General features: G+C 39.8%; 2 protein-coding genes across 2 annotated transcripts in view; one reads left to right on the forward strand and one right to left on the reverse strand.

Moving 5' to 3' along the window:
- The first annotated feature begins 171 nt into the window (after positions 1-171).
- Positions 172-6,525, forward strand: STARD5 (StAR related lipid transfer domain containing 5). Its single transcript, XM_056346372.1, has 6 exons — positions 172-410; positions 489-538; positions 644-776; positions 2,100-2,217; positions 3,194-3,287; positions 3,853-6,525. Exons 1-6 carry the CDS (start codon positions 321-323, stop codon positions 3,998-4,000), a joined length of 633 nt encoding a protein of 210 aa, XP_056202347.1. The 5' UTR covers positions 172-320; the 3' UTR covers positions 4,001-6,525.
- Positions 6,526-7,803: 1,278 nt separating this feature from the next.
- IL16 (interleukin 16) overlaps positions 7,804-23,305 on the reverse strand; it is a 32,094-nt gene continuing 16,592 nt past the window's right edge. The window contains exons 7-20 of the mRNA XM_056346371.1: positions 22,924-23,038; positions 22,640-22,713; positions 22,323-22,536; positions 21,117-21,234; positions 19,803-19,935; positions 18,890-18,977; positions 17,682-18,157; positions 15,083-15,224; positions 12,825-13,914; positions 12,175-12,352; positions 10,504-10,605; positions 9,542-9,794; positions 8,530-8,655; positions 7,804-8,277 (exon numbers count right to left, since the gene is read on the reverse strand). Coding sequence (XP_056202346.1) covers positions 8,084-8,277; positions 8,530-8,655; positions 9,542-9,794; positions 10,504-10,605; positions 12,175-12,352; positions 12,825-13,914; positions 15,083-15,224; positions 17,682-18,157; positions 18,890-18,977; positions 19,803-19,935; positions 21,117-21,234; positions 22,323-22,536; positions 22,640-22,713; positions 22,924-23,038 — 3,303 coding nt within the window. The 3' untranslated portion in view covers positions 7,804-8,083. The remainder of the gene's footprint in view (positions 8,278-8,529; positions 8,656-9,541; positions 9,795-10,503; positions 10,606-12,174; positions 12,353-12,824; positions 13,915-15,082; positions 15,225-17,681; positions 18,158-18,889; positions 18,978-19,802; positions 19,936-21,116; positions 21,235-22,322; positions 22,537-22,639; positions 22,714-22,923; positions 23,039-23,305) is intronic.

Raw genomic sequence — 23,305 nt, forward strand, 5'->3', positions numbered from 1 at the left:
GCGGCGGCCCCATGCTGAGGTGAGGGAACCGCCCTGGCTCCCGCCGCTCCTGGGGGCTGGGCCGGCCCGAGCAACGCGTTCTCGCAGCTGTCCGTCGCCCGGCGGCTCGTTCCCGCTCAGGCTGCTGCCCGGATGGGAGGCCCGGTGCTACCGGCTGTCCGAGAGCCCTCCCCACCCCGCCGTGAGGCGAGGCGAGGCGGGCCCGCCGCCCCGCACGGCCCCTCAGGTGAGGGGGCGGCGCCGCCATCGGCCCACGGGGGCGGTGCGCGCGCGGCGCCCTCATAGGCGGTGGCCGAGCGGCGGCTGCGCCCTGCGCGGCCATGGACTACGCGGGGCTGGCGGAGGCGGCGGCCGAGAAGATGGGGCGCTACCGGCGGGACCCCGGCGGTTGGCGGGGCTGCCGGCGCACGGTGAGCGGGCGGGGCGGGGGGCTGGGGCGGGGCGGGGGCCGGCCCGCCGCGGCGGCTGAACGCTGCCCCTTCCCGCAGAGCGAGGTCTCGGTGTCCTGGAGGCCCTCGGTGGAGTTCGCTGGCAACGTGTGAGTAGGCCCGGCGCGGCCGGGTGCGGGGCCGCCTGCGCCGCGGGGTGCGGGGGCCGGGCAGGGGAGAACAGCTCGTTTCGGTTTCGTTCCGTGCCGCCGTAGGTACAGGGCGGAGGGGATCCTGCCTGCTAGCCCCCGGGATGTCTGGGAATGCATAAAGCCGGTGGCCGGCGGGCTCAGGACCAAGTGGGACCAAAACGTGAAGGACTTTGAGGTCGTCGAAGCCATCAGCGATGTAAGTTCTGTAAAAGCTGTTCTGGTGCGATGGATGCAGCGTTGTGTTCAGCAGCACCGGTGCTGCACAGACCTTCCCGTTGTAGCGCTGCGTGAGGCAGCCAACGTGTGTGCAGGGAGTTAAAAAGGTCCAAGAAACTGTACAACCTGTCTGGATCAAGCTGACAGTACTGGGATTAGGAATGATTAGCGTGTCCCCCCAGATTCCTTATGTTCTCTAAATAATGGTTTATCATTCTGAAAGGAGCTACTAATACCTTCTTGGCTGAATACCGCATACTCAAAATATGTGAATGTGTAATCTACGTTGTTGTAGATGCTGCAAATCAAGCTAAGCGTGATTATTTTTAACAAGCTGTTTGCGAGGGAAAAGGAAGGTTTTCTGAATACGTAGACTTAGATAAGCAGCGAAGCGTTCATGTCATCAGCCATTAATTCTGGCCCCATCTTTCACCACAGCAGCACGCGATGCTCTGCACCGCGCATGCCGCACTCTGCCTTTTACTGGCAAACTGACCTTGGGACCCAGTGCTTTGCCTCAGTGTCTCCATTGTTAAAATGGAGATGCTGTACACAGAGTATTATAGATGAAAATGCTATGTATGCAGTAGTTTCTGCTGCTGCAGTTATGCAGTCTGTTTTTCTTTACAGCGTGTCAGAACCTTGATAGGGTATTGTATTTAGGTCCCAAATTCTGAAGTGAATGCAGGTGCTCAGAGGCAGCCAGGGTGCAAACACAGCCAGTCCCAGGAATGTTCAGTGGAAGTTATGGGAAGATTATTTTTCTTGGGGGAGTCTTACAGGCATTTAGTATTAATTACAAACTTCAACTTCATGAATGTTGCAGCCCGCCACTTGAAACTTGTAGACTTTACTAGGCTTGCCAGCACTTTACCAGTGTAGTGGAAACCTCTGTTTTGGGGAGCCTGCCGCCGCAGAGCCTCACAAAAGGGGATGGTAGTGTTAAGGTTTCTCCAGTGTATCAAGCTGTATTCCCTGTGATAGGGTATCAGGAAGTTATCTTTGTTAACTGTTCTGTGAGCACAGATGTGTCAGATTTGATTTTCAGCATCCTTTGTGGTATCCGTTCTTAATCAACGTGGAAGCAACGCAACAGCACTCTGTTTTTCTCCATTAAACTGTCTTTGGTCAACGTACCATGGTGCCTTTTGACTGTGCTGATTCGCATTTTGTTCAACAAAGGGTGTAACAGAACTCCTTGATAAGTGTAGAAAGCGTAACTGAAAGAGTACCAGAAAGTACAGGGGGGTTTCTGCTGTACTTTTTAAAGCATCAACTGGCATAACTGTTTTGTGATTTCCAGACTGTCTCTGTATGCAGAACCACAACACCTTCAGCTTTCATGAGGATTATTTCCCCAAGAGAATTTGTGGATGTGGTACTAATCAAACAGTATGAAGATGGGATGATGCTGTCTGCTGGTAAGATGCTTGTGGTCTTAACGTGTTCATGTTATGTTAGGAGGTAACCGGCAGCTACCAGTAATAATAAGTAACATGTTGTTCAGTACTTGTTGATCTGATCTTGATCAGAAGATAAAATACTACTGGTCTCTTTACATTGTTGTTGTCAGAGTGTGTAAGTCATCTTAATGTTCAGATAATAATGATACTGTTGATCTATGGTTTCTTTCCTTGCTATGCTTTCGAGATTGAGTAAGTATTTAATTTACTGCTAAGTTCTGGGTTTGTTTTTTTGTGTGTGTGGTGGTGGTGTTTTAAGAATTTACATAAAAGGAGTCCCATTTAGGCTAGATCCTGGTTTAACATTTTCTGCACAGCCTCTAGGTTTTGGTGAAACTATTGAATAAATGTACCACTCCTGTATGTGGATATAATTGTTCTTGTGAAACCATATAAGGGGCTGCCACTGTGTGGAAGGACATTTCTTTTGTTTTTTCACTTTCATCCTGTTTGTTACAAGTCGGTGGTTTTATTGCCCCACTGTTTAGCTGTCCTATTTTCCCATCCTGTTCAGGAGTGCCTTGCCAAGAATTGCTGGAGTGCAGCTTCTGAGTAGTCAAGTGGCATATACCTCTGTGGCATTGATTTGTTGGAAGTAGCTAGAATGACCTTTCAAGAAAAGTAGTGCTGTCACACAACATGGGTTCAGTGAAACTCCCTCAAGTGTCTTGATGCTTAGCACAGAGCTCAGTGACAACTGCTTCTGAATTAAACACTTCTTTGATTTCCCTATTCAGTGACTAGAGTGGTTCCTTTTAATGATCTTTTCTGACCAGTTGTGTGGCACAGCCCCACATTGAAAAGGTTATGCTGTCATTCTTCTTAAATATATTCTCAGACAGTGAGTTTGCTTCTCAAGTGGTGCTTTGGGTACCAAGGTCTATTTCCCATCTTCTGTGAAAATGACACTTTTCTTGTACGCTTTTTCTTATAGCCACCAATGTGGAACACCCACTGTGTCCTCCTCAACCAGATTTTGTGAGAGGTTTTAATTATCCCTGTGGCTGTTTCTGTATACCTCTTCCAGGGTAAGAAACAATCCATTTCAATGTTGTGTATTCTAAAGCCATTCTTGTCTGCTGTGTGCTGTGTTAATGCGTATGTAGCCACCTGTGATCTCTAGGCTCTTGGAATTGGCATGTTTCTGTCTTCCTTTGACTGATAATCATTATGACTGAGTGCCCTTTTTGTTCTGTTTCTTTTGTGGAATGTATTAGTCTCCATTTCCTGGACAGAAGTCTTTAATGTTACAAGAACCATCATGATGGTAGGATTCTTGCTGACCTCTTAAGCAGAAATTCAGCAGGACATAGAAGTATGGCCTTTAACTTTTGGTAAACTGGTATCTGGTTGTTTATTACACTGCCATAATTTATAAACAGTCACGTACCTAATTAGTTCGTGTACCTAGTTTAACTTGATGCGCGGGGATAGCCACATTCATTGACATTTGGAATTGATGCCTGTTGTTTGATTTAAAAACTAAAAAGTACTTAGAAATATCAATCCTCAGACTATACATATGAGAGTTATTGTAAAGTTCTTAATGCTTTTAAACTGCTGACTATAAAAACACTTGCATTGTCTTTGCAGGGAGCCAGACAGGACTGAACTCCTCAGTTTCTTTCAGACTGATCTTGGTGGCTATCTTCCCCAGACGGTGGTGGATTCCTTCTTTCCAGCCAACATAGCTGGATTTTACAGTAACCTGACCAAAGCTGTTAAGGCATTAAAAGCATGAAAAGACCAATTGCTGATCTCACCAGCCCAGGAAAAAATCTGGCAGCTTGAGGGTAGAAATAGGAAGTTGGCCTACAGGACCGTTCTGCCAGCAAAGATATTTAGGAAAGGTGAAAGGTGAACAACGACTTGAGTAAACTTTTAAAACAGCATTTTCTAGTTATCTTTATGTAAACCAGCACATTCTTTTCTAATATGTATTGTTCATTTTCATTATTGGAAAAATACCACTCCAGAGCCCAGAATAATCCTGGAGGCAGCACTGGTGGCTGTCTGCAGGGAGAAGATGCACATACTGGATCTGTTCTTGGCCATATTCTTGTCAGGGTCTGTGAGGAAGGGCATTGGTAAAATCCACTTAGCACTACAGCGTTAGCCAGGTGCAGGTCAGTCCTGGTTTGTCTCTGCAGCTCCCCATAGGCTCCTGCGGAACAATGTTCTTTCCCCAGAAAAAGAGGTAGCTCTTGTGCTGCCAGCACTCATATAGCTGCTAAGATGCTTCTGTGGGTCCAAGCCAGCAAATGTAAAAGCCAAAACAAACTGGGTTGTGTGGAGGATCCCACTTGCTTTTTCCAGCAGTACTAATGGTAAATACGCCTTAATGCTTTTTTACCTAAATTGAGGTTTAGCAGTGCAAACTCGTTCCTAGGTCTGTGGGCTGGCAAATAGACACTCTTCCTTTCTCCCCTTTGTACCAAAACCAGTGATTCCCACAAAGTCATGAAACAAACTGCACTGTTGTAGTGGCAATAAATGAAGCACTTTACTTGTCATTTCTTAAACTGTGCTTGAAATGACTATTTTGAACTGCGCTTTAATGGTTTTTGGTCTCTTGCGGTGCGAGGTATTAACAGGTAAATAAACTTTCTGTAGCTTTGTCTTAACAGGCCGTGAGGATGTTGCTTTTTTTTTTCCTAAGACTTGATTTGCCTCATAGCACTATCTTGGGAAATCAGCTCCTGATCTTGTGTGCAGTGATGTGTCTAGCTTTAGAAAATATTTATAGTGCTGGTTACTGCAGGAATGTCAGACATTACTATAGATTACATATAATTACAAAAGGTAAAATAATTGGTGAATTAGGAATTTAAATGCAGGTTGTGATTTTAATGCTGTAACTTGATTAGTTAACAAGGTTAATACGCTCTGCTTTCTGTCCCTGTATTTGTTTTATATTTGGTATAGGGCATGGACTTGCATACAAAGTTTCCCACTGTCAGTCTCACCCTATGGAACAGATTTTTCAAGGAAACGGTTTTTAACGTAGTGTCCTTTGTGTACAAAGATACAAAAAGCTTTTATCAGTGTGATGAAATAAATATTTTTCTGCTACATCTTGCTGGTTTTCCTGTATCATCCTTTAAAATGGTTCCTCATGCACCTGCTTTTCCATCAAGGAAATTTAAGAGCGACTTAGACTTCCAGCATTTCTCTGAATTTCAAGTCAACGAGAGGGAAAAGCTTTCACTCCCATTTACACTCCCCATTAACTGAGGATAGAAGTGTTTTAGTGAGAACACTCACCGTCCTAGCTTCTTTGCCCTTAGTTGGTCTTTTATTTCCAATTGCTGTTTTCTGTACTTAGGAAGAGTAACAAATCTACTGAGGAGAGATTTGGGCCCTGATATTATAGAGGTTCATACGTATTTATCTAAATGCACTGAAGTTGTTAGGCATGAAATGTACTATCCCAGCAAGTCTTTGCAGGATTATGATTAATTTAGCAAAATGTTCAAGGAGCAGAGCTCAGGTCAGCACTCGTTATTCCTCCAAGTAAACCTTTTTCAGACAATGGGGCTTTTTATTAGCTATTTACTATATATTTAGTATTTTCTGTTCTATTGCTCTGAGCAATACAGGTGGTAGGTGAGGCTCTTCCTTGGAATAACTTAAGGATCCTTTTTTCTGAGTGCTCAACGCTTTCTATCCAGAAGGAATTAAGAGCCCTTAACATTCAGCCTTCTGACCTGCCAAATTGGAGATGGAAATGTCTTGGCAAAGATCATCTTGTAAGATCTTGGAGGACTCCCCAGTGAGACATGCTGCCTATCACACAGTATGTTTTGACTTCTTTTGATCTTGGCAGATGCCAGGAAATGCAGAGGCATGCAAAAAAGCCTGAAAAACTTTGGAAGTGAAGTGAGAGGAGCACCTCTGGAAAAAAAAAACAAGATCAAACCTGTCTTGGTGGTTCAATGTCATTTCTTAAATTGATGAAATTTAATAGCTCTTTCAGGTAAGGACACCTTCGGCGGATGGCATTGAAGTAATTAAGGCGTTCTGTGCTATGGCTGTAGTTAGTCCCATCTGTGGTGTTGCAGTTATGCAACTAACTAAAAAGCATGATCTGTCTTTCACAGGAAATAGCTTAACAGTGCTAGAGTTCAGACCTGCTTTTCTGTATGGAAATCATGTTTTTCCTATATTGGTAGTATGGGCAAGTAGCTGAAAAATCTTAGAATCTTTTATATGCACCAGGCCTTTAGACTTCGTTAAGCCTAAGCCAATAGCACAGGTTAAGTTAAAATCTAAACAATAATAATAGTTAAAAAAATTTTCAGAGTTTCATGTAAGTACCAGTTAAAAAAGAAAGATGCTCTCTAACTTTTTTCTCCCATTTTGGTTGCTACCCAATTCATAGAAATGTTTTGAGGACTGTTTGGTTGTTTTTCAGAAAAGACAACTCAGTTGAGAAGGGGTTTGGAAGTGTGGGGGTAGATGGCTCGTCAAGAATATTCTTTCAAGAATTAATATAGAATTGTCTTGGGAGGAAAGGCCAAAGCAAGTTGTATGCCTGGATTCAATTAATACCTTCTCCTGTCCATCCTCTTTTCCTTTCTTTCAATTGCTGTTTCTGTGACATCATGTTAAGTGCACAGAAGGTAGCTTCTGAACTCCTGCAGTTTATGGTTTGGTGAAATTAAGTAACCGAAGATGGGTGCAGCAAATTCCCAACTGTGGGAAGGTGAACAGCCAAAGAACAATAACCAATGCAGTCATCTGACTTTCAGCTGGCGAGTCTCTACTTCCATCCTGACGTTTCATCTCTCCCTTTAGTGTGGAGTGTGTCAGAGAAGACCAAATGGATGCAAAAGACCATCTTGCCATAGATGTGCATGCATGGTAGAATTCCATACAGTGCTTAGAGAGCACCACCAAAATGCCAACAGCAGCATTCGAAGCACAGATTTCTTGCCAAGTTATTTAGTATTTCCAAAATAAATATTTGGCTTCAGAACTTCTGATTCCCAAATACTCTCACTAGTACTTTCCCTTACAAAATGAACGCAAAGACATTTCAAAAAATTTGTGTGGTTAGAAGGTAAGACTTGGTTCTAAATTGTTACTCTCCTGCTGTAGTCCTCTGAGACTTCTGGCCAGAGGAAGGTCAGGAAAACCATTATATTACCCTAAGCTTCTTGCCTCACTCTTGCAATACCCTGAGATACTCCTTTCCCACTGCCAACCCTGTGTTGGCCTGATGGAGTTGAGATGGTTCTGTCAACTAGTAGTACAAACCTTGACAGGTTTTGGCTGTCCTGGATGTTCTGTGGTTTGAATAGAAAAGCTGGAGTTTTCTAGGGCACGTTGTTGTTTTGACACTCAAAATTGCATTCCACTTTCTCTGCCCTCTACACATTCTCTAAAGCTTTACACATTCTCTAAGGCAATGTTTAGCTGTAGGCTGGTAGACTTATTTCTTCCTCCTGGGAAGGTAAGGCAGGGAGCAAGACTTGTAGAATAGGACTGGAGACTTAGCACAGAATGTGCTTCTAGTATTTAAGTTAATAGCTTAGAATAGGATAGTATTGTAGCTGTCACGTGTTTTATTACAACCAGTATATTATTAATAAAGTTGTTATTTATAATTCTGCACTTTGTAACAGCTGTTTCTGAATGTTGAAATAAGAATCATGCATATTTTGTGCACATCTTAGTTTATCCCAGATAGCTTGCTCTGTTAACTGGCAGTACAATCATGTACTTTTCATATGCGCTGAGTATCTTGCTATGCTAGCCAAATGGCTGCAAGTAATGAAATCCTTTTTTGTTTGTAATGTTGGCAGTAGTGTAATTCCTCCTCTTACAAAGTTTCAGATGACTTGGTGGTAACAGAGCTTGGATTCTTCCTCTTGATGATAGCTGTGATGGGGCCATCAGGTAATGCCTTGATTATGTTCCATGCTTCAAAACGAGTGAGTCCTTGCATGGCAGTTGTGTGCACTTGTAATAGCTCATCACCAGGCTGAACAAGGCCGCTTTGTTCTAACGCAGTCCCTGGAGAAAGAAAATGAATTTCCTTTAATTCTGCAGGTGGAGGAGGCTTTAATATATCTTTCACTTAGTATCACCAGCACGTTTGGTATAAACCACCTGGTCTCAGCAGGCAACAAATTACTGGCACTGTACAGAATAATGCTCCATTTACAAAAAATACCATTTTCATGTCTATAAATCAGCAGTTGGTTATGAACTGCTCAAGTTTGCGTCAGCTAAGAACCTGCCATGTACATATTTAAGTGTATTTACCTCTAAATATCCTATTGATGATGATGGGTTTATCTCCATGAATAGAGCCCTTCCCTCCTTCCAGACTGAATCCTAAACCGGCAGGTGTTTTTTCAAGACTTACAGTGCAGATTGTATCTTCAGTTGCTGGAAAAAAATGGAAGGTTAGCAGATGGGCACTGCATAGCCTGAAGAGCTAAAACATCTGCCACAAAAAATGAACTTCTGTTTTGTTTGCAAAGGCACCATAAACTGCCAAACGAAAGAGAAAACTATAGCCTTTAATTCCTCTTTTTGTCATTGTAAGGCCCTCTGGGGTGCTGGGGAGAGAAAGCTGTGCTGGAATTCATAGCAGAATGGAAATATAAAGATGAAAGCTGGTGACATTTACTAGAATTACAAAAATTGTTCAGTGAACAAAATTTAAGGTAAACATACTTGACTTGATGTTTGTTTAGAAATTGTTATCAACTACAAAGCTGCTAATGTTTATTGCAGTATGTAAATGAAGCTACAGATGTCCAGATCATACTTTAGAAAAAAGCCACAAAAATATCTTAAGGAAGAAAGGTTCTGCAAAAATCTGACCTTGCTATGTTTCAGATGTAGCCACCTGCTATATCAAACAATAGCACATTGTTTGTTCAAACCAAAATTCTCTTTCACAGAGAAAAAGCCTTATAAACTGGAATCTCATACTATTAAGGAATTGATGTTCACAGAGTTGTTATTACAGCTTCAATTAGTTGTGTTACTACAATAATAACCCTTGTATGTTTACAGAAATTCTTACAGAGGATCACACGGTTTTTTTCAGAGGCTTGTTTTATTTTAGTCATGCATTAATTCTTTCCTTTTCCAACAAAGTTATGCCAAATGTCTATTTCAGGAATATTCTTTTAAGCATGCTGTCTTTAATCATGGCGCACAGATTTACACAGCCAATGCTGAGCTACTTTATGAACACCTGGACTTCACTTCATGAGTAAACACTTAGCAAATGGGGGCTGCAAGGTAATGCCACTGAACTTACCAGACTCTTGGGAGGCATCACTTGTTACTGAAGATGTACTGGAGCTGATTGAAACACTTAGATTTTTTTCCCCATCTGTAGCTTTTCTAGTGACAACAACAGCTTGTCTGGGTTGTCGAGCCTGTCGCATGATTGCTGAGGCATAGTTGTGAGTTGCACCTTTAAGAGACTTTCCATTAATGGATAGTACTTCATCTCCTTTCTGAATAGTTCCTTCCTGAGATGCTAGTCCATTGGGAAACACTTTGTGAACCTATTGAAGAGCCCAGTCACCACACACACACACAAAAAAAAAAAAAAAAGAGGAAAAAAAAAAGGACAAATCATTAAATCACTCAATTAATACTCTTCACCATGTGCATTTTCCATTCTTTGCCAGGAACAAGTTGCTTCTAGCACTTTTCAGGAGTGAGGGCTGAACAGATTTTTACAGAGAAGTTCTCCTGTGCACAGCCCTCCTCAAGCAGCTAGGCAATCCGTTTAGCCCTGGACTCAGATGGCCAAAACCTTACTGCCTGTGGTATGTACCTTGTGTTTGCTACTTCCCAACCCTCTCTGCTCTGCTAGTGGGAGGAAGGAGTAAAGAGAGTCTCCAGCTTCGAGACTCCTTACGTGTCTACCTGCTCGTGTCTACGTGCTCGCCTCATTCCTCCTGACCACCCTGCATGTCAGTTAGGTGTTGGTTACTTCCCCCTGAGAGCTGTGTGTTGTTCTGCCATGGCTTTCGAGCTGTTGGGGAGTATAGCACCCAAGGAGACAGCACACCACTGCCAGTCACCTGGAGAGGGCAGCTCTCTGCAGAATCATCCTGTTTTCACCCATTAAGACCATTCTTCTGACTATCAGTACAGCTGCCTACTTTGATTATGCCAAAAGCCAACTGTTGTAGTGGAAAACCAGTAAATTACATGTTTTTAGATAGAGTAGTTGGTTTTGGAGTATTTTTTTAAGACGCTACTTACTGTTATCACTTTGTTTTCTAGGTCAATACCCCCTGCCAGGCTGAATCCAAGCCCGGTATCTTCTTCTTTATGCAAAATTGTAACGTGAATATCATCAAATTCCTAGGCAAAGAAAGAAATAGGAGTCAAGAACTTCCCAATATATATGCCAAGATGACTGGAAAATCAGCATGTTGGGTTTTTTTGCCCTTTGTGCATTTTATAATGAAACTTCATGGCATAAGCATAACACTGAGACACATTTAGTATTTGGTTTTGATTAAATTTACCTACCAGTTACCTGTTTTGTAAAATGCTGTTCTGTGTCTGAAATTGTTCTGGATTGGTAAACCGTCTATCAGTTGGTTTTGGACCATAAATTGAGTAATATTAAAGAGTATGTGTACTGTAGAAACAGAAAATACTGTTTAATCATGTTAGAGGACCTTTTCATAAAAAAAGTGGCAAAAGAATGTGGCATGCGACTCACATGGATACAAGTGTCACAGCTTAAAAATTGCTTCTCATTTTTATTTAAGTGTTCTAAGCTGTCTCTGACTGGGTCATCCAAAAGTTGTTCTTGTATAGGGCAACAACTCCTGTTTAACCTAGTTTCCTAAGGAAACGTGCCTTCTCGACCACAATTTCATGATCATGTTCAATATGTGAGCATTTGTAGTTTTATCTTTTGATATTGTATCTTGTTTCCTTTCACAACTGAATCCACTGGCCGGCTGCAACCATGCAGAGGGTACGTGCTGCTCAGAGATTGTCCTGAAAATTCCATGAAAACAGACCACTTGATATGAGAGAGGCTAATGTCCTGTTGAGGGCAACGTTGCAACACAGCTTATACTGCTAATCAGACCAAAAATATCGACATGGGATATTGACAACAAACACAAATTGATACCAGACTTGGCTTTCATAAATTCTGCTTGTCAAACTGCTTTTTTGATTGTAACATACTAGCAAAGTTTGATGTCTGTAAGAATTTGTCTTTGACATGAGAACGTGTCTGCCGGGTGTTCTGATAGGCAGACATGAATTCACTACCCACGCTCCGTGCTTTACAGACCCAAACCAGGGAGATGTGCCACTGCAGTTAGCTAAGAGAAAAAAACTACATTAGCTTAGGCTCATTGGTGCAGGTGATGCTGCTTTTGCACAGCTTGGAGTGTCTTAACACAGCAAGTGCATAGCTGCCAGCAGAAGCTGAACCATTTTCAGTGCAGAGCTCTGGATGCTATCTATCTTCTTTGAGCATGAGCTGTCTTTGAAAGTCTTTACAGTTCTGGAATACACACATTTAAACCTTGATTTTGACTTATTTTGAGCTTTATCGCAATTCTATATGAATCCAGTAAAACTAAAGGTCCCAACAATGAGGCATTGTCACAGACTGGCAACCCAAATAAAAAGAAAGGCCTCCAAAATATCAGTGTCTACTTTTCCATATGCCGACCTTATTGGCTGAATAACTGTTACCCCATTAGTTAAATGGATATTACTCTTGCTTAGTTATCTTTGAAGACTTCTTCAAGAATTTTGATCAAAAGAGCTAAACGTTACTACTGGTACATATTGAGATGACTGATGTCTTTATTATGATATCAAGTTGCAAAGATTAACTAGGTGCATTCACTCTACAGCTTTCTGAAATCATGCAGAAAAAGAAAATGCAGCTTTTACCTTTAAAGTTTCTTCATCTAGTGATTTGACTTCCTCTATAAGCTTTGCTAACTCCTCAGGGGAGAGCAGAGAGATGACGGACTGCCCTGACACACCGGATGTTTGAGGTGAGCCGTGTTCCTGTTCCTCTTTCTCGTTGTCTGCTAGGCTGACAGTATATTCTCTCAACTCGGAGAGGCTGTCCCATTGTGACAAGAATAAAAAAGAAACATTGAGTTATGAAAGAACATACCTACAAAAGTATAGCACAGGCAATTTTGGAGCAGTCATCTTTTGATCTTATTAGCATTTAATTGAGGTGGGAGCTCCTATAATAAGTATTACAAATACAGGATCCATCACATAAAAGAATAAGAATAATCTCTTGGCTGCAGGCAAAAATGTATTTAAATTTCCTTTATCATGGAAATGCTAAAAATATTACTCCTTAAGTAGGAGAAAGTTTGAAATATGCATGTGGTTATATAATACAAATTAAAAAGAAGTCTGTTGTGTGAGTCATTTAGCTTTTGTGCTCTAAAAAGTTCTTAACTTAGTCTGTGGTATACTATTGTGTACTACTACCTTTTAAATGTTAATCTGTCAGCAGATCAGCACAGATGCTCACCAATGCTGATCTGTAAATCTGATTTTTAAATATGGTATCTTACTTTAGCGAAAACCCAGTATCCAGGTGGTGACTCTCAATTGCAGGTGTGAGAGAAGTCCCGTCCTCCTCCACAGAGGACTGAGACAGCGTGTCCAGGGTTTCCCATGCATTGTTTCCAGAAGAAGCTGGAGACTGAGGAAGGCAAAGCAAAGATTTCATTAAAGCAGATGACACGTGGCTACTGATGGAATAGATTTTGCTGCACTTTTCATTATATGCCTTCATCATCTCACAAGACTGGGTATCAGTAAGTGGGAAGCTTCGTGATCTTAGGCTGTGTGCTTTTGCTGCTGATACAAGATGGGAAGTTGCAATGTCTTCTGTAGTTAAGAGACACGAGGAATTTTCAGTGTTGGCATTCTTGCTTTTCTCTGAACTAGCCTCCAGGACCTTCCTGGGAGAGGAGGATCTGTCTAGGCTCTTTGTACCCGTGACCACATGTGACCGGTGCTGGCTAGTTTCACAATGTTGGAGATAGGCTTGGTCTAAATGGGCTGGAGCCGCTTCTGACCCTGTTGCAGTGGGAGGGTGTTCTTTCTGGACTGATGGTTTCAGGCTAAACCTTCGATGTATTTTTTCAGGTGACTGTGGAGCACTCAAAGATTCAAATGAGCTTATTCTTTGTTTTATTGATGATCCCCTAGGAGAGATACGGGATAAGCTGGATTGCAGTTCTCTGCTGGAAATGCTGTTGAGGTCAGGAGGACTTTGATCTGCCTGTGGTTTTAGATCTGAACTTGCTTTCCTCAATCCTTTCAGACTTTGGCGAAACCAGGCTGGCTTAGGTGCAACAGGAGGACCCTTTTTCACACTGTCATTTTCATCTGATTTTAGCGCTTTTGAACTGACTGTTTCTGATTCTGATCTCTTCAGAACTGTCTCTGAGCTGCTTCGATTTTCATTCTCCTTCTTTGTGTCGATGCCAGCTTGCAAATCTAAGTGGACGTTGTCTTCACTCATGGTAGGATTAAACAAGCTTTTTATGCAGTCAGAAATTTTAACCCAAGGGTCTTCTGTTGTTGTATCAAGACTATAATCTACCCGTGCTTGTCTTTTAAGTATAGGCCTTTGTACCGATGAAAGTGGATTCCCTGTATTGGAGAAACATTGATTATAAGCAAGTCTCCTACTTCTCCACCATCCCTTATACATGCGTTGTTATTAACTCATTAAATTTGAATTCCATTCAACCTTCCAATATGTATTTTTTTAAGTTTCTAAAAAGTTTAAACTTGTTTAAAATTCATGACTCTTGATCTGTCAAATCCTGACACTGAAATTAACTGAAAACCAAGGCTCTTCTGTGCTTATATACAAGATACCTTTTCTAAAGGACCTGCAACTTTTAAAGGTAACCTGAATTTCTTGGGTGCTGATGTCATGATACAGGCTATAACAGTTAAAATGGCTAAAATTACAATGTTGTTTGTAGCCTATTGAAAAAGCTGGTGTTACAGTAAATTCTTTAAAAAATATTTTTTCTTTCATAACTTTATAAGTATATCCGGCTCTAAAAAGACTCTCCCATTAAGATCTTTGATTAATATTTATGCTTCCTTAAATTTTTCAGGCGTTTCCAGTTGTATTTTTCTAGTAAGTAAAAACTTAATTCTAATGTAGGAATATTTTTTACATTACAGATTGATTAAGCATTTTAGTATTAGACATGGTAGTGCTGAATGGCAGCAGACCTTTGTGCACAGTTGCACAGTTACTGTTATCTGCTTTAGTGTAAATAAAAAAAAATATTAAGGCTTTTTTTTTAATTATCTGAGCCAGGTGTTACAGAATTACAGAGAGGTTGTAAGAGACCTCTTGAGATTTTCTAGTTCCCTTAACACTAATTTTCCTTAATTCTAACTAGCACAACAAAATATTAACTTATCATCAGTGGTTTGTACCATTGTAATACTCCAGCCTTGAAACTATAAAAATGTTCTTTAGAAATGCTAAAACTAACCTTTAATATCAGTTTTTCAATATAAATAAACAGTTTCATCTGAAAAAAATACAGCAATAGTATACCTGTCCATAAACACTTTTTTACAATAAATCATCTGTTATGCTGCTTTTAATATAGTTTCCCTTTTTTCAAAGATTAATCAATAATTTGAAATTTCACCTGTTCACCCCGAAACTTATGGATATGTGTTGAAGTCTATGTTGAAAGAAAAAGAAAAAGTCAGCTCATACCCATTTTGGAATCCAAACTAAATGCTACATTTAGCTGCAAAGAAAAGTTCATGGAATTAAACATACCTAAGTTTGCTTTTCTTTCTTGATCTCTGTCCAGTGGAACAGCAGTTATGTGTTCAGTATCATGTGCTGTAGGAGAAGTGGTAAAGACACGGTGGGTTACATCAGTTTGATGTCCCTCTAGCATTGGTTCTTCAGCTTCCTCCTGAACAAACAGGAAATAGAAGTATGTCAGAATGTAATTACACAAACCACGCTATATATGAATCTGAAAAAAACCACCCTTATTTTCATTTAGTTTTAATCTGATAAGATATATTGAATAGAAATCAAGCTTTCACTTCTGCTTGGCATGTAATCCTCATTGGATTTAATTTGTTCTATATTTCAAGAGTGCTGGCATGATATTTTATGGTTACACTTGTAAACAGACTATGAAAAAATTCAATTAACATCTCAAAAAATTAGTAATGAACTTTATAATAGGCAGTCTTTGAGTTTATTATAATTTTCAATTTTTGTAAAATTAGCCATTCAGTAGACTTTTGCAAACTAGTCAAGCAACTTTCCTCTAGCTTCATATGAAACACTTTTTCTTCTGAAGCCTTTTGACCTTAAGCACAAGCTGGGCAAAGTAAATTGTTACTGTGGTTTCAGAGCTCTCCCTTTTTTTTTTTCTTTTTTTTTTTTTTTTTTTTTTTTTTTTTTGTTGTTGGAAACATAGGGTGAGAGGATTAGTTTGAAGTTGCAGTAAATGCCACTTTCAACATCATTAACACATGTTCTGGAATTACTTGCTTCCCTTGTAAGCAATGACACCAAGTTACATCTGCTCTGCTGTGACGCTGGAAGTGCTTTCTGCTATGTAGTTAAGCTTCAGGATTACTAATAGGAACCAAAACCAAACAGGACAGAGAGTGAAGGTCTGGAAAAATGAGATTGTCCTGAAAAAATGAGTAATTTAACAATTTCTTAGCTTTTCTGTAATGGGGTCATGTTTGTTATACAACTTTCTTATTCTAGGAGAACCTTCCTCCATTCTCCATCCCCTGTTTACTAGGGTCCTTCTAGAAAGTTGCCCTGGTGTTCTATTGCTGTTAGATATGGGCATCAGACATTCAGTAAGTGGAGTAGACAATTTGGTAGCACTATGAAGATACATTTTGATTTTACTCTTTACTGATGGCAGTTATACTTACCGTCTAACTGATGTGATTTAAAGCACAGTCGAAAATAATCAGTTAAGCATTCTTCATTATGAAAAAGCGACCTTACAGTCCACAGAACCCCCACATAAAACTGTGGTATGCAGGCCTCAAACTGACTAATGCAACATGTTTGGGGAATAAAGGTTAAGAAAAATTAAAAAGCAGTAATAAAACCGTCTCTTAATAATCTGAAATACATTCTGGCAAGAAACCCTCTCTCTTGGGGGCTTAAAGGAGCTATCACCCCAAGATATAAGACTGTTTTACTGGAGGAAGTTGTTTTCATTAACAGAGCTTGACTTTTTGTAGACTTTATTTGTTTTGAATTTTAGCTTTTTTTCTCCTTATAACTTAAAATAACTGAAGAATAGTAAGTTGCATGCAGTGGTAAGTACAAGTACTTACTGCCCTGAATTTTACTTCTGAAAGTTGATTTTCTAGTAGCTGTTGATGAATGTTTCTACTGCTGTCTTCTGAGGGGATGGTAAAAGAATGACCTTACATGAGGTGCTGAATTGAAAATTTCTTGGGTATTAGCATTATATGTGGACTTCAGTCTGAGCTGTATCATTTTATCTCTGCAGCTTGGGAGCTGGTTTGGGGGTTTTGCACTGCATTGAGATCAGTTCATTTCTACTGGCGTTATTACTAAACCTAGGGGAAAGAGGTTTCATTTTTAAACAAACCACAACTTTATTTCAACATGCAGATCTCACAATCCCTCACACATGCAAATGTGAAACGCTTTCTGTTTTATTTTATATAAAAGAGGGAAATGAAATTTGGTAAGGTACAAATATACACTCAATTTTCAAATACTGAGGTTCATCAACAAATATATGTGCCAAACAATTTAAATTAGTTTATTTAGTACCTCCTAGTCTCAAGAAATGTCTATGAGCCTAAGATTACCTTCTGTATATAACGTTAGTGCTTTCTTCCCATGAAAATCCACTACTGAAACAAAGAAATTGTTTCACAACTTCTCTACTTCATGAATGATTTGACTCTGTGAGTGTTGAGGTTAGGACGAACCATACCAGTCTGACTTCAGAGGCTGTACAAACCCATCCAGTCCCAGCCCAGAGCACATTGCTGTCCTGGTCTCTACGGAACCAGAAAGTGCTCGATACCACCAGTAGCACGTGTTCACGAGCAAGGACAGTGAGGGACTCAAATTCATTCTTGCTGCTGTTCTCACTGAGATTTTAACTCAGATTCCTGGTATGGAAGAAAATTTCCTTCAGATGCTTCTCTGCCTTCTGACCTTAGTTTGAACATTGTGCTATTTTCAAAACAGAAGAGCCTCATCCCTCTCCCCCAGTCCTTCTATACACACTTTTTCTTTCATCCCTGCCCTTCTTCCTGACATCATACTAAGTCACTTTGCCTTCCTCCTTCCCCTGCCTCACCAACAGGCAAACACAAGACAAATTTTGCAAATTTTGCTTTACCTGAACACTTGCAGAAGGTGATACAGCCACTTCCGATACAAGCTTTCCTTTTCTGTCTGTGTTACACTGGTCATTACATGTGCAGTCCTGTTTAAAATATTTCCTTGGTGGAGGTTTGGGCTTTGATGATTTAGGTTTCCTAACGAGGATCTCTGATGATTTCTTAGTGTTTTGCAAGGATCGACCTCCCTCACTACAAGTAGGAGGGGAATTTCTCTCTGAATTATTACCAGACAATGAGTACAGCAGGCCAGGTTGTCTGGTAATTGGTACATCAATGCTATGTACTCTTGCTTTCAAGTCAGTCAGTTGGTATGCAGCACCGTTACTACATGAGGACCTAGGGTTGTAGCTGCTGTCACTGATGGAGCGGGTCATTAGCTTCTGTGTCCTGCGGTTGCAATGAGCAGCATTCCTTTCAATATGTTTTTCACACGGGTGTCTTCCATGCCAACTGGTTTCCAGTTTTCTAACACCTGTGTCAGGAACATGTTCAAAATGTCTGTTCAGATATATTCAAAGGGCTGGCTTCTGAGAATCAGGTGATTAAATTTGCAGCTAAATGCCATCATCAGTTGATGCAAAGATATAATTTATGCACTAAAGGCTTGTTGATCGAAAAGTCAACAGTTACATTCTTGGACAGCAAAATGATGTTACATTTTCCCTATACCTATCTATCTATCTATATACTCTCAGCAGTACAGTTTTGTTGATGGTGATTCTATTACCTTTGGTTCTTTAGAAGAAATGAGGACATTTAAAGGGCGTATCATTGCAATATGTTACTGTGGAAGGGTGTCATATCTAAACTGAGCAAATAGCTCTAAGCATGACTGCATATGATCTTTATGAGGAGATCAACAAGCGGTCCCCAGGACATCACGTACATTGTGTCATAGTCCTGTCACCTACTGACAGCTGTGAAAAGCTTTAAGCAGGGGTTATGAATTGGAAAGGGTGAGCAACACTGAGAGGAAGTTTGCAGAAATTTTTTTCTGGTGATCAGACAGATGCTGTCTTTTCTCATCCCTCTGATAATGTATCTTAGGAGGCACATTAGGAGCATTGTCCTGTAAGGCTTTCTCCTCTTCCTTTCTGTCTTGGGTTACTTAACTGTTACCAAGGATTTTAATAAAGCATGTACTGATTCTATAGATCTTCAAGTCAAAATTACCATGTCTCAGTGAATGCACTTATTCCTTTACCTTCAGTAGTCCATTGGTGTCTCTCCTTTCCAAATCTGTTGTTTTCTACAGCTTGTGCAACAGCTTCTTTTAGTTGTTGCTCAGACACCTATGAAATACCATGGCATTATACTGTCATGAGATTGCTGTGGAGTGATGAGTCACATATAAAAATTTTTCCTTTCACAAAGATTTCAGTCCTCTAATGGAAATGAATATACCTAGTTATATCACATATCAGTTAATTTTAAAGCTAAGTGCACACCATAATATTTGTATATATTCCAGTATAAGGTGAAGTACATCAATGGATATGCTGTTCATATTGGTTGTTTAGATTAAATGGGATCTTTCAAAGATAAATGTTCTTTTGCATATTTCACTAGAAGTGGAGTTCTGGATTTACCAGTGTGAGATAATTTAATATCACACTTTCATTATAATTTATACAACAATTTAGACTTGATAATCATTTATATGGTATTTGGTGTTAAGTGTTTTGTAGAAAAATCTTGCAAGAATAATATGCTTTAATTTAATTATAAATAGCGGCTGGGCAAGACCTACATTTTAATTACTGAAAGATGGGTGTATAAACATTTCTTTCTTTTTTGCAGGGGTATGTTCCCTCTTTCAAATTATTTTCTTATTATTGGGATTTTTTTCTTGCATTAGAAATATTTTTTGGTGTATTTCTGTGGTTTCCTTGCTCACAGCACAGAAACTCATGCAAGACTGTGATCTGCAAATCTTACATGAATATATTTAAGATAGTGCATGTCTCGCATTTGTGTGCAGCAATGCTTATAAAGAGATCAGCACCTTTGTTATCAACATTTTCTCACCTGTTTTAAATTAGCACCTGTTTCCTCACTTAGACATAGTTCTCAATATGTGCTTTATTGAAAGTCAGAAAGAATACAAAGTGTACTACCTGTGGTTCAGGGTGCCTGCTAATAATAATCTGCACTGCACCAGGATCGCAATGGCTTAGCACAGCATAAACTTCATTAAGAGTTGTATTTTGTACTGAAGCTTCATTAATTTCAATAATTTCATCTCCACACCTACAGAGATATTAAAAAAAAAGTGAGGATGTAAACAAAACAGATTTTCTCCCAAGCTTGTCTCACCCATGTGAAAATATACAAAAAGCAGATTCATGTGGTCGATCTCTAATTTGATCACAGATTATGTGGCTATGTCTCTGTTCCTGTTACATAAAATGGAATGGGAACAAGTTGGACATCAAGGGTTTTTTTGATCTAACTGCCTTGTTGCATGCAACCTTTGAGTTTTCTTAATGTTCAGCTATGCACACTTTGTGGCTCTGATCTTTCTGTTGTATGCAGCTCAGCTGCTGCTTCCACCTACATCTTTCCTTCCTTTCAAGTTAACCCTTCACTTTTCACATCTTTATGGTCTGCTAGTGTTATTTAAGTTCAGAAAGGACATTATGTTTCTGCTACATGTGACTAACTTGTTAATAGAAAAATTCTGATGACAAACTATAGTAATCCTGCTAGACTGAATCTTTTTAGTTGAAGTCCAAATTTGGCCCACATGGAAACTCAGACTGTCTTTCTCTGTTCTACTGCAAATATTCACATACTTTAAGAGACTGACTGAAGGAACTGATTCGTATAATACAATTTTTCAAATAGTTTAAGACCACAGTTCTTTCAGCTAAAGTCTTAGGCATGTAGAGAGGAGTGTTACAGAGGACCTAAAGTTAAATCAAAAAGACTTCATTGAAAATCCTGTATTCTGTTAAATTCTAAATATGTTCAACACTACTAATTGGTCATAAATCTTGCAAGGTGAATTTCTACACTCCCACTAAAGCTTATTTCAGTAAATCTGTATTTCTATTGGGCAAGAAGGGATAGAATTAGAGGAGATTGTATCAGGAAAAGCTAGGGCTCAAACGAGCCAGATTATGCCATATGTTTGGGTTTTTCCAGATACTTTCTCATCTGTAAATCTTCTCCAGGAAGAATACTATAAGCTTGTCTAAGAACTTCAAGACTAGTCCAGCCTGGACAAGAGACAATAATTTCACCAGGTTGCTGTATATCTGAAAATCCCACATACCCTAAATACACATGCTCATACCCTCAAATAGTGCATATGCTTTAAATCCAAAACTCCCAGAAGGCACTATGATTTCCTACCCAAACAGGTCAAAAATAAACCTATAAAATGGAACAATGAAAAGCTTGTGACATAAGACACTTTCTCATCCTACCTGAGTCTCCCATCCATATGTGCCACTGAGCCTGGCGAGAGTGTGTGAATAAATATCCCTGAAATACACTGGAAGTAAGGGATGCTACATAACCCGATTCCAAGGCCAACACCTGGCTCTGAAAGAATTAATAGTAATAAAAAAAGACATAAACTGTCAAAAGAAACCATTGGAGAGACCTTTTTAAAAACTGTCTTCGATTTATTATTTTTTTTCTATACAAACCAGAACCAGTCTTGTGTTCACAAGCGCTTCGTATTCAATATTAGCTGCAGTTCCTACTGGTTTGGTTTTTCTTTTTTTTCTTTCTATTTCTCCCCCACCGCACGATTAAAGTAGTGCACATGAATATTGCCTCTGGAGTTCCCACATCTGGTTTACAATTCACTACTGGTGTGTCAGAGACACAATGCAATGCAGGTTTATTTTGCAAACTTATCTGTCATTACAGAAGAATTCAAATGACTTTACAAGGAGACATAATTAAAAAAAAAAAAAAAAAAGAAAAGAAGAACAAAAATTAAGTGGGGGAGTGGGGAACCAAACAAAAATTAGGATATGTGGCTATTGTTTGCTATATCATGTTAATCCCCTTTCTGTTTTATATATTACAGTTTAAGATCTTTGTGAGTTTACCCTTTTTTGCTCTGGACAATCACTCTGATGTCAGATCCCATACTCTGTGTTTGGTAAGTCATACTGTTACCTCATCGAGACTTTGCTTTGTTTGTTGTTTTGATATTCCCATATTTTAAAGTTTATTTCATTCTGCAGGTGGTTGTTTATAAATAGAAGATGATGACACTTGGAGGTGAAAGAAGCACAGGGTATAAATATGTATTTTATTTGGGTTTAAGCTTTTCAAGAATTAAATTAACTGCTTGCATAATTATGGGTAAGAGTTGCATAATGTGCTTAATAATTGGTAGTTGTTGCCAAGAGGTTTACTTTTTCACATGGAGGATATGAATGTAATGCTTGAGTGAAAATGAATGATTGGCTCTTGAGGACAGATGGCCCTCAAAATCCTGCTGTTGATAGATAGTTGTTAGCACTGACAGGCACCAAGATCTGATTTTGTGTATTAAAAAAACTGAGTTCAGGAAAAGAATCAGGTTAGTGAGGAAAGACATTCAGAGAGCAAATGAACAGTGTTTTGTCAATCAGTGATTTGTTTCCCAGTGCTCAGTTAATTTTAGCATTTACCTTTGTTTAGGGTAACTTCCATTATGACCCTGTCATTGGGCTTTGTAGCATTTAATGAGAATGTTGCACTTTCTGAACTGAAAGAGCTGTTTTCTTTAGTTATGCATGTACTGGAGTTCAGTGACTGACACAAGTGGGGTGACAGACAGCTGGAAGCAGAATGAGGCGTGCTGAAGCTTGTCCTGACTGTAAGTGTCAGAAGACCCTTTTTGGCCTGCTAGAAAGAAAAGAGAATGAATGAATGAATGATTGAATGGGCTGAGTTCACACCCATGTTGTGTGTAGACAGATACTGATTTGGAAGGAGAGTACGTAACCTTGAATTTTTGTAAAGCATCATAATGTGTTAATCCGTGCATGGATTCTCCATTCAGTTCCAGGATTTCATCACCTGTTTTCAATGAGAAAAATTGTACTATATTACTATTACTATATCATGCAGTAAGTTATATGATACATACACGTACTCAAAAGGACTCTTGCAAATGCGGTAATGGATGCAGTTGTAAAAGACAGTTATGGTTCATTTCACCTTCACTTTAATCTGCCTTTAGGTATCATTCTTTGGAAATGAGAAAAGGGAGAGAGGGGGATTTCCCACCTTCTTGTAGCCTTCCGTCAGCAGCAGCAGCTCCACCAGGAAAGATGGTTTTGACATAGATGCCTATAGGTCCGTAAATGCTGTCTTTCCCTCCAACAATACTGAAGCCCAAACCCTAATTTATGGAAGAAAAACGGTGTGACAGCCCATGTTCAGGTCTCATAATGATTCATGTACAGTTTCTTCTGGACAGTGTAGTCAACAGAGTAGTATAATCCATGAAAAAAGTCAGCCATGTGCCAGTAGCAAAAGTAAATGAAAATTTCAGCAGAATACCCTCATGATTTGCTTTTTGGTTTTTGCAATCAATTCATTCACTATTATAAACACATAGGAAGGTGTCTAAATTATTCTTTTTGTGTCTGTTCTTGAATCAATAAGC

The sequence above is a fragment of the Falco biarmicus genome, chromosome 7, assembly GCF_023638135.1.
Source record: "Falco biarmicus isolate bFalBia1 chromosome 7, bFalBia1.pri, whole genome shotgun sequence".
Lineage (NCBI taxonomy): Eukaryota > Metazoa > Chordata > Aves > Falconiformes > Falconidae > Falco > Falco biarmicus.